Genomic DNA, 15,347 nt, shown 5'->3' with positions numbered 1-15,347 from the left:
CTGTCGTACGACTGGTGTGCCACTGTTATGCGACTTTCAGAGAAAGCTATTGAAACATGCCAGGCTCCATCTGTATGAATCAAACAAAATCACCGGCAGATTCCCTTTCCAACACTTGCATCAGTGTACTATACTGCCCAAACATCAGACGCCGTTCGATGCATGGCTTACCAACCAACGTCGGAAGTTTCGCTGGTTCCTTTACTGTTCACGGGCTCGAAACAACGCTTACAGAACCATACTTTGTCCTTGTTGAAGTCCGGGAAGGCGCTGATTCAGCAGGGCCAAGCATAAACGTTCTGATGGAATAGCCTCTTCTTTAAACGGTAGACGGTATGAAAAATAACACCAAACAACTCGTGATTGTCGTACGACTGTCGCACGGGCAGCAGTCCTTTCGCGCCAATTACTGTTTTTCAGGGGTATCATTTGCGCCAAATTTTGTTTTCCAAATGTATCAATCGCGCCAATATTCGGAACTCATTTTCGCCAATTTACCTGATAATGTTTTAGCCACATATATTCTTTATTATTATTAGGAATTATTATGAACTGTTTTATGCATTTCATCCTTCAATGTTTGTGTTTTTTGGACAATAAAGTGAAGTTACAAGCTACTACATACATTAAATTGGGAAGTACCAATGTATCAGCAGTAAGAAGAAGATATGTTCCAGAAAAGGAAACATTTGCCGTGTAAACTGCCAGTTCCAAGTCCAAATAAAGGAGTAGGGAAGTCATTTTTCTTCTAATCATACCATATTGTATGAAATTATGTGCTAATAATTGTTCATTTTGAAGCTAACTACGGAATGATGCAAAAAGAATTAAAAAAAAAACCAGCTAGTATCTCCTGAGAACATTTTATCGATCACAGGTTGCTTGTATATCAACCCCAAAAAATCATTTTTGATGTTTTTATTTTATAACTCACTTTTAAGAGACAATTGTACCACATTAAATTAATAATGCAAATTTAATATTTGTCATGTTCTGATGAGCTTTATCTCATGTTCCTAGTATTCATCCCTTTAACTTAAAACAATATTAAGAAATAGATTCGTATGTTTGTACTGGAATCACCATCAGCAGCAACAAAGACTTAACTGCTGGAAAAAAATAAGAAAGAGTAATTCAACACAAAACAAATTGTAAAGTATTTAATACAACACACGAATAATACAACACAATAAGAAACACAAGCATATTAACTGATGGTATAATGGTAAACCTAATACCTACAATGACTGGTATTTTAGATTATTTTTATTTCTTTCTGATGTGGTTACTAATTATCAAGGTAATAATCTTACGTTCATACGAATCATGCAACAATTCTAAAACAAATTCATTTTAGATGTTCTTGTTTTAATTAATTTGCAAAAACATCACAAACAACAATAGAAGATACTTTGCATGAATAAACCTATAGTAGTTGTAGCAGTAATATAATCGTTATACTTAATTTGAGTACAAATAAGCGTGCATTGGTAATTTTAATAAAAATATCGATGGAAAAGATTTGCTATAAAAACCCTAAATATTCCTAAATAAACAAACAATCCATATTGGTACTCTTGAAATTCTGTATCATCGGAATTAACTCCACTTACATTATAGTCTTGAATTCCAGGTTCAATATCCAATAGAGATTCCATCATCTCCTTTTCAATCATTTGGTGCTCTTCTTGGTTTGAGTTTTCTATCGCAAAATAGCGAAAATTGTATTTTGCTATCCATCCACGAATGGTTGGTGTTGTGTCCAACCAAGCTTCAAGTCCACTCCTGTTATCACCTGTGAAATCCCCAAGCTCATTTTGTCTGGTTAAAACTATAATAGTTCTTCTCTTCAATGTTTCAGAAAATTTTGCCAACATACTACTTAAAATTTCTTTTTCTTCATCTGTAAATCTACCAATTGTTATAATTATGGCATAGACAGCTTTGTTAATTTCGTCTTTGTTCATTTCTTTTCTAATTTTATTGAGTTGATCTGGTTTTGAAATGGCTGGCGTATCGACTACAGTTACAAGTTTGTCTCGGTATGACCAACTTTCTCTTTGTATATGCTTTGTTGTACCCATCGTTCCAATGCCAGTTTGAAAATATTTGTGTTTCAAAATTGAATTGCCTGTTGCGCTTTTCCCACTTCCTTGAAAACCAAGTAGAACCAGGGTAAAGTCTGGTTTTCTGTTATATGAAATAAAAAATAACAATTAACAAAAACATAACTCAATTTTCAATTTATTTTTAAATATGTGAAAATTCCAAGTAATGCATTAAATGTATCATTATCAATATTTTTTGATTGAGTTAAGTCTGCCAATTGATATGTTATCGTATGTTTTTCTTTGTTGTGATGTTATGCTATTGTTTCAGAAAAAGGGAGAAGGTTTGGATCCATTAAAACGTTTAATCCCGCTGCAAATGTTTGCACCTGTCCTAAGTCAGGAATCTGATGTACAGTAGTTGTCGTTTGTTTATGTAATATATACGTGTTTCTCGTTTCTCGTTTTGTTTATATAGATTAGACCGTTGGTTTTCCCGTTTGAATGGTTTTACACTAGTAATTTTGGGGCCCTTTATAGCTTGTTGTTCGGTGTGAGCTAAGGCTCCGTGTTGAAGGCCGTACTTTAACTATAATGGTTTACTTTTTAAATTGTTATTTGTATGGAGAGTTGTCTCATTGGCACTCACACCACATCTTCCTATATCTAGATGGTACAAAAACATCACATTGTCCACCAACACCAAACTATCCGAACAAAAACGAAGGAATACAAACTAAGATATAAAATTAAAAGTCAATTGAAAAAGAGGGACAGTCAAACTCATAAATCGAAAATAAACTGACAACGCCATGGCTAAAAATGATAAGGAAAAACAGACAAACAAAAGTACACATGACACAACATAGAAATTTTAAGAATAAACAACACGAACCCCACCAAAAACTAGGGGTGATCTCAGGTACTCCGGAAGGGTAAGCAGATCCTGCTCCACATGTGGCACTCGTCGTGTTGCTTATGAGATTACAAATCCGGTAAATAGTCTAATTCGGTAGGTTACATTTATGAAAGGGAAGGGGATTGTAGTTACGTCGTAAGGAACATATCCGATATCATTTGTGAAACGGTTATTCCATAACGGTCAACCAATTTGTGATGGCGTCCGTAAAATTTACAAAGAGATGATTGTCATTTCCAGTATTAAAAATTTAATTTTTATATTATTCATGATAGTATTCCAAGTTCAAATATATATGGTTGCTAAGGTGTTTTATGTCGTTGCTAGGGACTTTGACCTCATTTTAAAGATCTTATTTTACTGAACATTTTTGCAATTCAAAGTTTTTTTCTTTCTCTAACCTCTTTTGAGTTATCAGCAAAACATCATCATTTCGGACCCGAACAACAGTTTTGTTGCCCTAGGTCCATAATAATTGGTCCAATAATTTTGAACTCAACATAACAAATGTAGATCGTGCCAAAACACACATTTTATCCGTTACATTTAATGAGCCATCTTTAACGGTTATTGAGTAAATTCGATAACAAGCTATGGTCAAAATCTAGGAAATGGTCTTGACCATTGACCTCATGTCAATTTTCATGGTCACGTGAATTGATGATCATTGGTGAAGATCCTAGGTGGCTACAACTTATGGTTTCTGACTTTTAGTGGCCAACCGACATTAGTTAATGTTCAAAGGGGCATAACCCTACTGTCGAATCTTTTCGATCCAAATGTAACGAAGAACCAATGTCTGCTGCTGAACAAATTCCACCCTTCGTTATTTCTAGCTTTTATGGTTATGGAGTTAGAATGATAACAAGGTTTTCGGTGTTAGGGGAGATAACCGCTACAAAGGAAATGTTACAGGGTCGTGCCCTAACGTCAAAATAGCTTTTGGTCAGCCGATACTAGATATTGTCCATTTGACTTCTATATATTTGCAGAAAAAATTTCTTAAAAATTCATTTTATGAATTAATAATTTTTTCCTTGATGTATGTTAATATATGGTACATGTATATACGAACTCGGACTATTAATTTCATAATTTTTGGTCAATATTTAAAAAAGTTTCCCATTATAGTGCCTAACAAGATGTTGTGAGGTAGACGAAATTGACTTTAAAATGATCGTATTGACTTTTGATGTGCAGAAATAGGCAGATCGGACATATTTTGACTTTAGTTACTTACTTCTTAAGTTTGGGATTAATTGTAATCAACATATTCAAATGAGACTGAAAAATGCTTTTTTTTATTATGATAAATAATAATTTTACGTGCCGTAGTCGTGCGTAAAATATATTTCGGTATTTCTCTTACGAAAATGACTTGTTTAATGGAACAAAACGTATTATTTGTAAACTTTCTTTTTACTCTTCACAATAGGCTTTTAAAAAATAACCTTTCAACTGTATATTCCGAAAATTTTGTGAAAATTGAATAAGTGGCAATTCTTACCTTTCATACCTTAACTTTCATTGATAAAACATAATATTGACTCGTCCAGTGTCCAGTTTGAAGGTCATTTTAGTTACCGTACACATTCATGCACGTTCTAATTAATCAATAGTCATGTATGAAAAGCATAAACAAGTTTGAAGGTAAACTAATAACAACTTAATCCAATCAAATTGCCTACGATTCAATAACAATGACCAGTCCACATCATAAAAATGTATAGGGGTAAACTGGGTAGGGAGAAAATGTCAGATATATTAAGTTCATTATTTTGCAATAACGAGTAAAAATTTGTTAACCAATAGATTTGTTATAATTTCATAAACATGTCGTTATGTATTGGTATATATTTTGGATCTTTATTAGCTGTAGAAAGTTTGGCCTTCAAAAGTCAACATAATCATTGACTTTATAAAGAAAATTCGCCTTTTTAAAACATTGAATGTTTCACAAATAATACGCGACAACAAAGCAAAATCATTTCTTAAAACACTGCAAAAAAAATAATTCTGATTGATGCAGTGGTATTGTCATAAATTGCAAATTGCACTGGAGTGAACAGTGGTACAGCAAACGTCGAATTCCCTCACACAATGTTATCACACACTATAGGTCTCTATGTTAATTTTATTTTTTGAAGTGTTGATTACCTGATGGAGTAAGTATAAGTAGTGTAACGGCCTTCTAAACAAAACAAAAACAACATACATGTGCTTTTAATGTTTGCTTATTTGTACCATGTGACTTTGCATATTTAAATATTAAGATGACCTCTACTGACCATCAACTAAAATTATATTTCATGTCATGTGATTGTAATAGTTGTTCTATCTATGATAAGAAACTGCAATTTCCATTTTCTTTTAAAAAAAAAAAAAAAAAAAACATACGATATAGTATAAACTAGTAAAATACAACTTTATAGGGAAAGGATTTGAAAATGAATATTGTTATATATATTTACCTTCATATGTTATGTTATCGGACATTTAATAATTACAGAATTTACCAACTATAAAAACATTTTTTTTTATTTTCCTTTATAATTGTTTGCTTCAAAGATGTGCATTTTGCACATTAATAAATAACTGAATGTTTATTAACTGAAATCTGTTTTTTTTTTAACTATTCAGAGCCTCTTTTTATTGTTATACAACTCACCATGCTAAAAGCATGAAAAGCTTGTGTATAGTAAGTTAAGTTATATAATGATATAAAATCAATAATCAAAACCACAAAGTGATGATCATTTCCATTGGTGTCCTTGAATATTCAAATTGGTATAGTCACATGATACTAATAAACAAACATTAAAAGCACATGTATGTTGTTTTTGTTTTGTTTAGAAGGCTGTTACACTACTTATACTTACTCCATCAGGTAAACAACACTTCAAAAAATACAATTAACATAGAGACCTAATGGGAAACTTTTTTAATTATTGACCAAAAATTATGAAATTAATAGTCAGAGTTCGTATATACCATATAATAATATGCATCAAGGAAATAATTATTAAAATGAATTTTTAAGAATTTTTTTCTGCAAATATATAGAAGTCAAATGGACTATAGACATATTGTAAACAACTATTGTTATAACTATCGTATTGTTTTATTTATTTTGAAATTGTTTTCACAAACTTATTGAAACATTCATCATGATAAGTTGGATAAATTAACTTATTACAGCCTACCTGCTTCTTTTTGCCATATTTGTCCGATAAATTTTAAATTGAATGTTTGTGTTACATTACACCTTAAAGAATTATGATCTACAAATCACGTGGTAGTGATTTATAATATTATTGGGTTGAACTTCTATCCAATAGAAATGCAACAAGATATTTGGAATAGACATGTTAATTTATTCTAACTTTTGGCAGGAATTAAAAGGAATATTATATATAAGATCGTTGTAAGAAGGTGCACACGCAAATGTTATTTTAAATGACACCGTAAATTGAATAATCAACAGCCCAGTAGTCATCACTTCGGTGTTGACATGAATATCAATTATATGATTACATGGTCATTTTAATTAATTTTCTGTTACAAAACTTTGAATTTTTCGAAAAACTAAGGATTTTCTTATCCCAGGAAAAGATCACCGTAGCCGTATTTAGGAATGAGTTTTTTGGAATTGCTCTTTAACTTTGTACTTTTTTGGCTTTATAACAATTTTGATCTGAGCGTCACTGACGAGACGAAACGTGCGTCAGGTGTAGTAAATTATAATCCTGGTACCTTTGATAACTAATTGAATATAAATTGCCAACTAGCAAGTGAGCTGATGCTTGATGTGCAGTCAAACTCATCTGCCCAAGAATGGAAAAAATGATAGCGAAACCCACAAAAAATTACAAAAACAACTAATGTTGTTAAAAGTTGCAGCGATAAACCCAACGGATACGCAAATATCGGACAAACCTGAAACCTAAAGTTTGACAATATATAAATAACACATAGATGAGAGGGTGATAGAGCAGATTGGTACCCCGAGAAAACATTGTCAACCGTGGCGTTGCTATTCACAAGTCTCCTTTTCTTTGAAGTTTATTGACAATTCTTTTCGGATAATCGTTTTTTTTTTTATCAAGATGAGAGTAAAGTAAACCCTGCTTAAGAGACCACCTGTATTAAGCAAAAACCGGTGTTATAAAATCAGTACTTTAAGGTCCCTCTGTATATATAGTGCATTTAATAGAGATAAAACCTGTATTAAAAGACCAGCTGTCTTAAAAGGCCACTTTTTTGCTCTCCCTTAGGTGGTCTCTTAAAACAGGTTTCACTGTATCCATTTCAAGCGGGGTTTGGTTTGATAATTATTATGTTTCATGATCGCATTGTTGAATGCATCGTCACAGTATGCATGCATACTATATATTCCGTGGCTGTATTGAAACAAGAGAACTCGAATGTTGACGTTAAATATTATAATTTGAAACTTAGAAAACATTTGTAAACATGTAAAAAGCAAATAATTGCATATTGATAGTCAGTTATTAGATGAAACTAATGTTTCTGTTTCTGTTTCTGTTTTCTATCCTCCACTTCGAAGAAATCGAGTCCAGCCTGGCCAAATTGTTTCTGAAGTTGACTTTTCGTTACTCGTATGGTTGTCTCTTCCTTGTCCTCATCGTAGACTCGGTTTGGCGTGAGAAGACAAAATTGATCTGTTTGCCCGAATAATTCTGGAGGTATGTTTAACAACTTCAGCAATTTATTTACTTCGGATTTCTTTTCCTCCTCTGATGCGTTTACATTTTCGAAGGGAAGATATTGGATTTTATGGTCATTGATTAATTTCTTCAGATTTGGCATATCTTCTATCCAAGTATCAAATGTTTGATCTGCAGCTATGTTGTCATCATTCGAAAGTTCTTTTGCATTTGTAAAAATCATAATCGTATTTTTCAACAAATCTGTCTTTTTTCGCATTACCGAATCTAATATTTTTATTTCTTCTCTTGATGTTCTACCAATTCGAACAACAAGTGCACAAACAATACTTTGCGTAATGCCTTTTGTCTTTAGCTCTTGCTTAATCGATTCAAAGTCGCTCTCCTTTTCTAAACCTGGTGTGTCAATCACATTGAACTCGACATTTCGAAAAGGAGCTTGTGATGTTTGAACTTTTTGCGTTATTCTAATACTTCCAGGAGCACTCTTAAAAACTGGTCGTTTTACTATAGTATTAGCTGTAGAACTTTTACCACTTCCAATGTACCCAAGCAACACTAAATGTATGGTTTTATTATCCCTAGAAAAAGAGAAAAGAAAAGCATCAAGCTTAATATTTTTGTGTTTAACAATCAATTTTATTAATATAATATAGTTAATATAGAATAATCAATCAATTAATTTGAATACTGCAGATAATTACGACATTTTCCACAGCTTACATATGCACAATGGTATCAAACTTTTCATACCAGCGATATATGCACCAACGGAATGTGCAATAATATATAAACCGGTGCTTTTCTTTTGCGCCAATTGGCATTTCATTTGCGCCAAAAAAATCTTTTCATTTGCGCCACAAACCATATTTCATGTGCGCCAAAAACGAAATCTATCATTTGCGCCAATATTACAGGTAAAAAGTAACAAATATACAATTCAGGGGCCGTGTCAATGAAAGTATCCCAGGACATGTCCTAAGATAGGTCTTATGACATTATTTAGGATGGTCTTAGGACGTGTCTGACACATGTCCTAGGATGTAAAACAAAGCTGTCATAGGACAGTCCTAACTACGATGGTACTATGACCATCCGAACACATTTATTTAATTGAAAATATATGTAGAGATTTGTATGACATAGATTGAATTGTATTTTAGAACATATATGTAAAGAAAGGGAGGATGACTCTTATATAAAAAACAATTAACCCAAAATAAAAGTTAAAGTTTTTACGGAATACTAATAAATACGTTATTAAATATGATAAAAGATATAAATGAATTTAATACGAAAACAAAAGTAAATGGTCACAAAACTTTGTGATATTCGTGCTGCAATTTTAGTACATAAACTAGTTTTGTCCTTAGGTCCACTCGATTTCATTACATGTATCGAATCAGGATTAGATAAAAAAAAAAAAAAGAAGTAAACTTTTCCCCATATTTGAATTATTTAAAATATGTTGCTTATGATGAGTATTGTTTAGGCTTAAAAAAAGGCAGCACGAAATAATTTTATATGATACAATCAAATCTTTAACAAACATTAAACAATATTTGTTTTTATTAATTTTATCTAATGATAGTTTAATATTGTATTAGTATTTTTAGTATTGAGTTTATGCCATATTTGTTGTTTTTATTACGTTTTAGGGCGATGTAACCTTTAGATCTATCCTAAGACACCTAATTGTATATCCTAACTTTAGGACCAAATTTAGGACATATCTTATTTTAGGAGACTTTCGTTAACCCGACTTAGGACTAAGACATGTCCTAAGACCATCCTAAGACATGTCTTAGTCCTAGGACAGCTTCGTTGACACGGCCCCAGAATCAGAATCAGTCATCATAAAATAAAACTAGTAATGTTACAACTTTGATAAAACACAGTTCTGCTATAAATCAACGTTTAAACCTTGTTTTATATATAACTAATAATCAAAACATAAAAGAAAGTACTAGTCTATAAACCGGAGTAAAAATATTAAGACATTTAGTATAGTTATTACTCTGTTCTGTTATTTAGGAACAAATCGTATTGAGCAATGAATATTTAACTTTTATGTTATATTTTACCTGTAATACTTGTAAAATGGTGCAAATGAAGCTTTATTTTTGGCGTAAATGAAATATAACGTTGTGGAGCAAATGAAAGATTGGATTATTTTTTTAAATGGGGCAAATGCAATGCGCCCACATGGACTGCATTTCATGTTTAATTATAGTCAGTGAAAGAGGATACAGATTACTAGTATCTGATCTAAAGCGCATTAATTTTATAATTCATTTTGATTTTCTTTTTTCGTAAAATAGTAGCAATAATATCCAAAATGCAGATAATAAATATTACTCACTGTGATAGGGCCATGATCGTCTCCGTCACCTTTTACAAAATTATGAAACTAGACATTTAAATCCGAATCACTTTGTGACGACGACAAATATTTTAATATATTGGCGAATAAGTTAAAATTCACGGATTGGTTTAACCGATCGTCAAGGGCGTTTCTTAGACGCACAACTAATAATGCGTTTTACATGGTTATACGCATGCCTTTTTCGTATATAAATTTTATATTTTACAAGTTCCTATCACAGAACAGAAAACTATTTTGTTTAAAAACTTCACAATGACAGAACCGTAAGTTTATTAAAATAGTTACCCTTTGTATACAATATTCTTGTTCAAATCTTGAATATGAACAAACGCATTTCAAGTAGAAATATATAAATATTAGGGCATTAATATCACTTAATTATCAGTAATCAAATAATTAAGTAAAATACTTAACGTCAGTGGACACTTAGTAAGCACTATATAAAAAAATCAGTTAATAGTTTAATACTACACCATGTATGCCCTTTGAAAACTGGCAAACAGCAGTAGTATTTCAAATATTTATTCTAATGATGCATGTAGACAATTAGTCATTGAAATTCCATTTTTAAAACCAAGATTTTTGCAAATACCACAAGTTTAGTCATAAATAAATTTTCATATTATGTGGAAAATTTGTCAGTATGATGATGTACATGACCACTACATCACAATAATCATAATGATGTAGGATATCTGTTTTCCGAAACATTTATAGATATATCCAATAAATGTTTTGGGGATTAAAATATGTTACGTTTGCGCGCAGCTTTTGATTACATTTGCGCGCATTCATTTTACAGGTAATCTCAGGTAAAAATAATAATTCATATATATTAACACAATGATTGAATTATAATTGACTATACTTTATTGGTATTTTAATAATAAATATGACTATCAATTATTAATTTTGAAAATAGCTTGTTAATTCAAATTTATTTATATATTGTTCATATTGAATTCTAAAATCAATTTAAAATCCTGTTATATATATTTTAAGTTCAAGTTATGATAAATGGGCTATGTCACAGATTTCTTAAACTTTTGTCTACACCTTTAATTTGACTTGTTAAATTGTATATGAAAATCGAAAAAAATATCCGGCTTTATCTCCTTTTTCCCTGCCTAAGAAGAGACTTAGACTAACTGAAGGGGTACTGATAATTGTAGATAATTGAACAAATTGATAAATAAATAAGTATTATGACCTGTATTTTCCCTAAAATATTATCGATTGAACTCTTTCAAAATAGGTGCCTTAGGAGACTTAGACTAACGGAAGGGGGTACTGATACTTGTAAATATTTGAACAAATTAATAAAAAATAAAGTATTATGACCTGTATTTACCTGAGTTTACCTGTCAAAAAAATGCGCGCAAATGTAAGCAAAAGCTGCGCGCAAACGTAATGATTTTTGCGCGCAAATGTAATGGTAATGCGCGCAAACGTAATGCACCGGAGTTGTTAGGGAAGATGTGGATTAAATATTTTGAATAATTATTGTGCTTTTTCCTAATAAAACTATGCTCACGTAATACACTTCTAAATACTTAGTTAAGTAAAGTTTGTTTTTGTCTTTTTAGAACTAGAATAGCTTTGATTGGTAAAACTGGGGCTGGTAAAAGTGCATTAGGAAATACACTATGTGGAACCAAAAAATTTGTTTCACGTGCTGCAGGAGAATCGGTCACGAAACAATGCCAAATAGAAGTTGTGTCAAACTGCGATAGAAGGATCAAAGTAATTGACACCCCGGGTGTTTTAGATACATCAAGATCGCAAGAGGTAATCAAAAGTGAGGTAGAAAAAGCTATGGCAGCACTTTCTCCAGGACCTCATGCTATCCTTATTGTTGTCTCGCCGCTTCGCTTCACAGCTGAGGAAAAAAAAGTTATTGAAGAATTGAGAAAATTATTCGATGATGAATCATTTCTCAATTTTACAATTCTTGTAATGGTGCGAAAAAACGAAATTTTTGAGAACGAAAACTCAATTCAGGAGTTTATGAAAAAGCATGCAGCACCTGAGCTGCAAACTCTTTATGAACAGTGCGGCAAAAGAATCGTAGCTGTGGAAAATATTGGTTCACAATCTGAAAAACAGGGGTATGCCTCTGAAGTATTTAAAGCTATAGATGAACTCGGTGGAGGACATTTAAATCATGCATTATTTGAAATAAATCGTCTGAGAAAAGAGTTGGAGAATAAAACCTGTGATATATTATAAGACATTTCGAAAAACTTCATCTAGTAAATATTATTCATATGATAAATGTAATACGTTATCACCGGCACAAAAGAAATTGGTGACATTTGTTTATCTTCACTCTTAGTGTTATATATTTTTTTTAAATAAAAAGGTAATGCATCAATGCTCATTTCTTGTATTTTGCTTCAAGTGTTTAATTAATTTAAATAAAGCTATGTTGTTTAAAGATAATCGTCTCTCATAAATCTGTACAGATTGGCTTATGTATACAAAATGTATCTTTTATAAATGTATTGTGTAATTTTATACATAAGGTGAGACGTAAATAAAATATTGAATTGAATTGAATTTAAAGATAATTGACTTTGTAAAAATATTTGAATTTCAGCTGGACTAATTGTATAAAACCTCAGTAAATCATATTATAGCTGGAACATTTAATTTTAATTAACAAGACTTAAACAAATGCACAAGATAATTTTCTTCTATATTTGTAAGCCGATAAATCTGGCATGGTTGTACCTAATTAATATATAGTCTATCAGGGGCCTAAGATGTAAGTGTCATAAGATATGTCATAAGATATATCTTAGTACGTACTTTATGATCATCTTATGACTATCATATGATATTTCATAGGATGTAAATCAAAGCTGTCTTAAGAGAATCATAGCTGTGATGCTCTTATGACTGTCATAAGTGAACATTATTTTCTATTATTTTAAATAATGATTAAAAAGTGATAGATATAAGATGGAAAATGAAAAGTATGAACATATTAATTATTACAATTCTTAATATTTACGAATATATTTTTTTTTCCATTATAGTGAATTTTATACAAAAAGGAAGTGAATCATGAGTTGACAATTTGTTTAAATTTATTTTGTAATATACAATAACTCTTGAACTTCGCTTTCGTGTTTTATTATACATGCATTGTTATTTAACTAGTGTTGTCAACGGTTAACCGGTTAACCGTTCGAACGACCGAATATTATACCGAATACCAAAAACGCTAACCGGACTTTTTTCAATTTTGATAGAAATGATATAAATTTGTATTGGGATCCTTAAATAGTTAGGTTTTATTTAAAAATTGTCGTCGTGGTAATTAATTTGTCAAATCAATAGTCCAGTAAATTGATTGCTATTGTTAATCCTAATAACATAAAATTAATTAGAACTTGTCTCTCAGCCGCCCCTCTAAGCTCGGGCATGATCTTAAAGACACATAATTAGTTGACATGTTTTTTTTATCAGTAACTCTAAATCAGTAATGCGATTTAATTTTTCGACTTACTTCATTATTTCGTTTCTGATCTAATATTGTGTAAACCTACATCTAAATGTGCAAACTCCGTCGTGAAGGTCTTAGTCTTACTATAAAACGAAATGCTAACTCAAAAATTGTAAAATGAAAACCAATGTGAATGTACAGCCTCGGTCACACCCTACCGGATAGCACGAACGGACGCCTAAGGTAGCAATACACAGTTAGGAGTTTAGTTTCGCATTTTGGCCCCGGTGGATTTTTCAAATAGGAAAGTTATTGTGTAATAAAATTCGTTTTAAGACAGCTGATTGCCAACTTATCCTTCAAAGATGGTTTATAAGAGCATCAAAATTATGTTTTACATGTTTTATGGGCTATTTTCTGTTTGACAATCCGCATTTTCATAGCTAGACCGGCTATCGGTCCAGAAATTAATGTAATGTTTACAAACACTTTTTTTTGTACACGAACTTTTTGACGCAATTTTACAAAAAAAATGAGACGAAAGACATATGATTTTCATTGGATTTGCTGAATGATGTATGTACACAGTTTCAGAAAAGGTATTACTTCAAGCGATTGAAATTCTACTTTTAGCCAAATTTTGCGGAAATATGTGACATCTTTTCCCCCCTTTTTGCAATATTTTATAACAAATAAATGCAGATTGTTGCTATGGATACACCGAAAAGAAATTATATTTTACCATTTTATATACTGGATATAAAATCTATGGAAGATTCTGATTACATACATATGCACATATATGACACAAACAGTAAGCTTGATATTGCAAGAAAGCAATGAAAAGGGGATGGTAAAATCTATAAGAGCAAATTTTAATATTTTTTCCTAACTGTTTATTGCTACCTTATGGCATACTTATCAAGCTCAGAATTGTATAATTTAAGACTTTTCATGCCACAAATCTATTGATATTTAGATTCTAAATCAACTTCTGAGGAAATTAAGTGTTTAAGAATGACAATACATGTCAATTTTATTGTTTACAGTCCTTAGCAACCAAAATTAGACATTTTGACACAAGGCTTATATTTGTACTCTATCGGCTTAACCCTTGCTTCTGATGAACTGGGCTACATGAAGTAGCCTAAGTATTGAACGTGTTGGTTTTTTTCTTGCGAATATATCAAATTATTGTTTTTATCAAGATTTCATGTTACATTTTGGCATATATTAAATGTAAAGTTAAATCAGATGTAAGAAATTGATTCCCTATCACCAAGTCTTTTAATCAAGTCTTTGCTATGCAATAGGCATATAAAGATTAACATTTTGATGCTTGAAATTGCTAAATTTTGTACAATTTGCATCATCAAAGATCTTATTAAGATTTTCTGCATAAAAAAACTGACACAAGAGGTATAGTTTTTAAGATTTTGCCAAAAATTGAGGTAGGGACAAGATTTTACACTTTGACTTGGCACCTTTCTTTAAATCAGTTTTTGTCGCGTTTCAGTGTCAACTGCTAACCTTCATAAAATATTCATTACTCAACCAATTTTCAAAAATAACAGGCCATTTTACTCGATTTAGCTAGCAGAACACAGAAAATAAGTTAAAAGGGAGAATTTGAAAAAAATATTTACTATAAAGGTAGCAATACACAGTTAGGAGTTTAGTTTCGCATTTTGGCCCCGGTGGATTTTTCAAATAGGAAAGTTATTGTGTAATAAAATTCATTTTTAGAAAGCTGATTGCTAACTTATCCTTCAAAGATGGTTTATAAGAGCATCAAAATTATGTTTTACATGTTTTATGGGCTATTTTCTGTTTGACAATCCGCATTTTCATAGCT

General features: G+C 31.2%; 3 protein-coding genes across 3 annotated transcripts; 1 reads left to right on the top strand and 2 right to left on the bottom strand.

Annotated features, from left to right (window-relative positions):
- Positions 1-1,560: 1,560 nt before the first annotated feature.
- LOC139505018 (GTPase IMAP family member 8-like) lies at positions 1,561-2,084 on the bottom strand (the record flags this gene model as incomplete). Its single annotated transcript, XM_071294871.1, has 1 exon — positions 1,561-2,084. A coding segment is annotated over exon 1 (524 nt), but the record flags the coding sequence as incomplete, so codon positions are not given.
- Positions 2,085-7,488: 5,404 nt separating this feature from the next.
- Positions 7,489-10,031, bottom strand: LOC139505017 (GTPase IMAP family member 7-like). Its single transcript, XM_071294870.1, has 2 exons — positions 10,018-10,031; positions 7,489-8,236 (listed from the first exon to the last, which is right to left on the bottom strand). The coding sequence occupies exons 1-2, from the start codon at positions 10,029-10,031 to the stop codon at positions 7,489-7,491; spliced, it is 762 nt and encodes a 253-aa protein (XP_071150971.1).
- A 262-nt stretch (positions 10,032-10,293) lies between these two features.
- Positions 10,294-12,270, top strand: LOC139505016 (GTPase IMAP family member 4-like). Its single transcript, XM_071294868.1, has 2 exons — positions 10,294-10,304; positions 11,628-12,270. Exons 1-2 carry the CDS (start codon positions 10,294-10,296, stop codon positions 12,268-12,270), a joined length of 654 nt encoding a protein of 217 aa, XP_071150969.1.
- Positions 12,271-15,347: the final 3,077 nt, after the last annotated feature.

This window comes from Mytilus edulis, unplaced genomic scaffold (genome assembly GCF_963676685.1).
Source record: "Mytilus edulis unplaced genomic scaffold, xbMytEdul2.2 SCAFFOLD_247, whole genome shotgun sequence".
NCBI lineage: Eukaryota > Metazoa > Mollusca > Bivalvia > Mytilida > Mytilidae > Mytilus > Mytilus edulis.
This window is presented reverse-complemented; position numbering and strand designations above follow the sequence as displayed.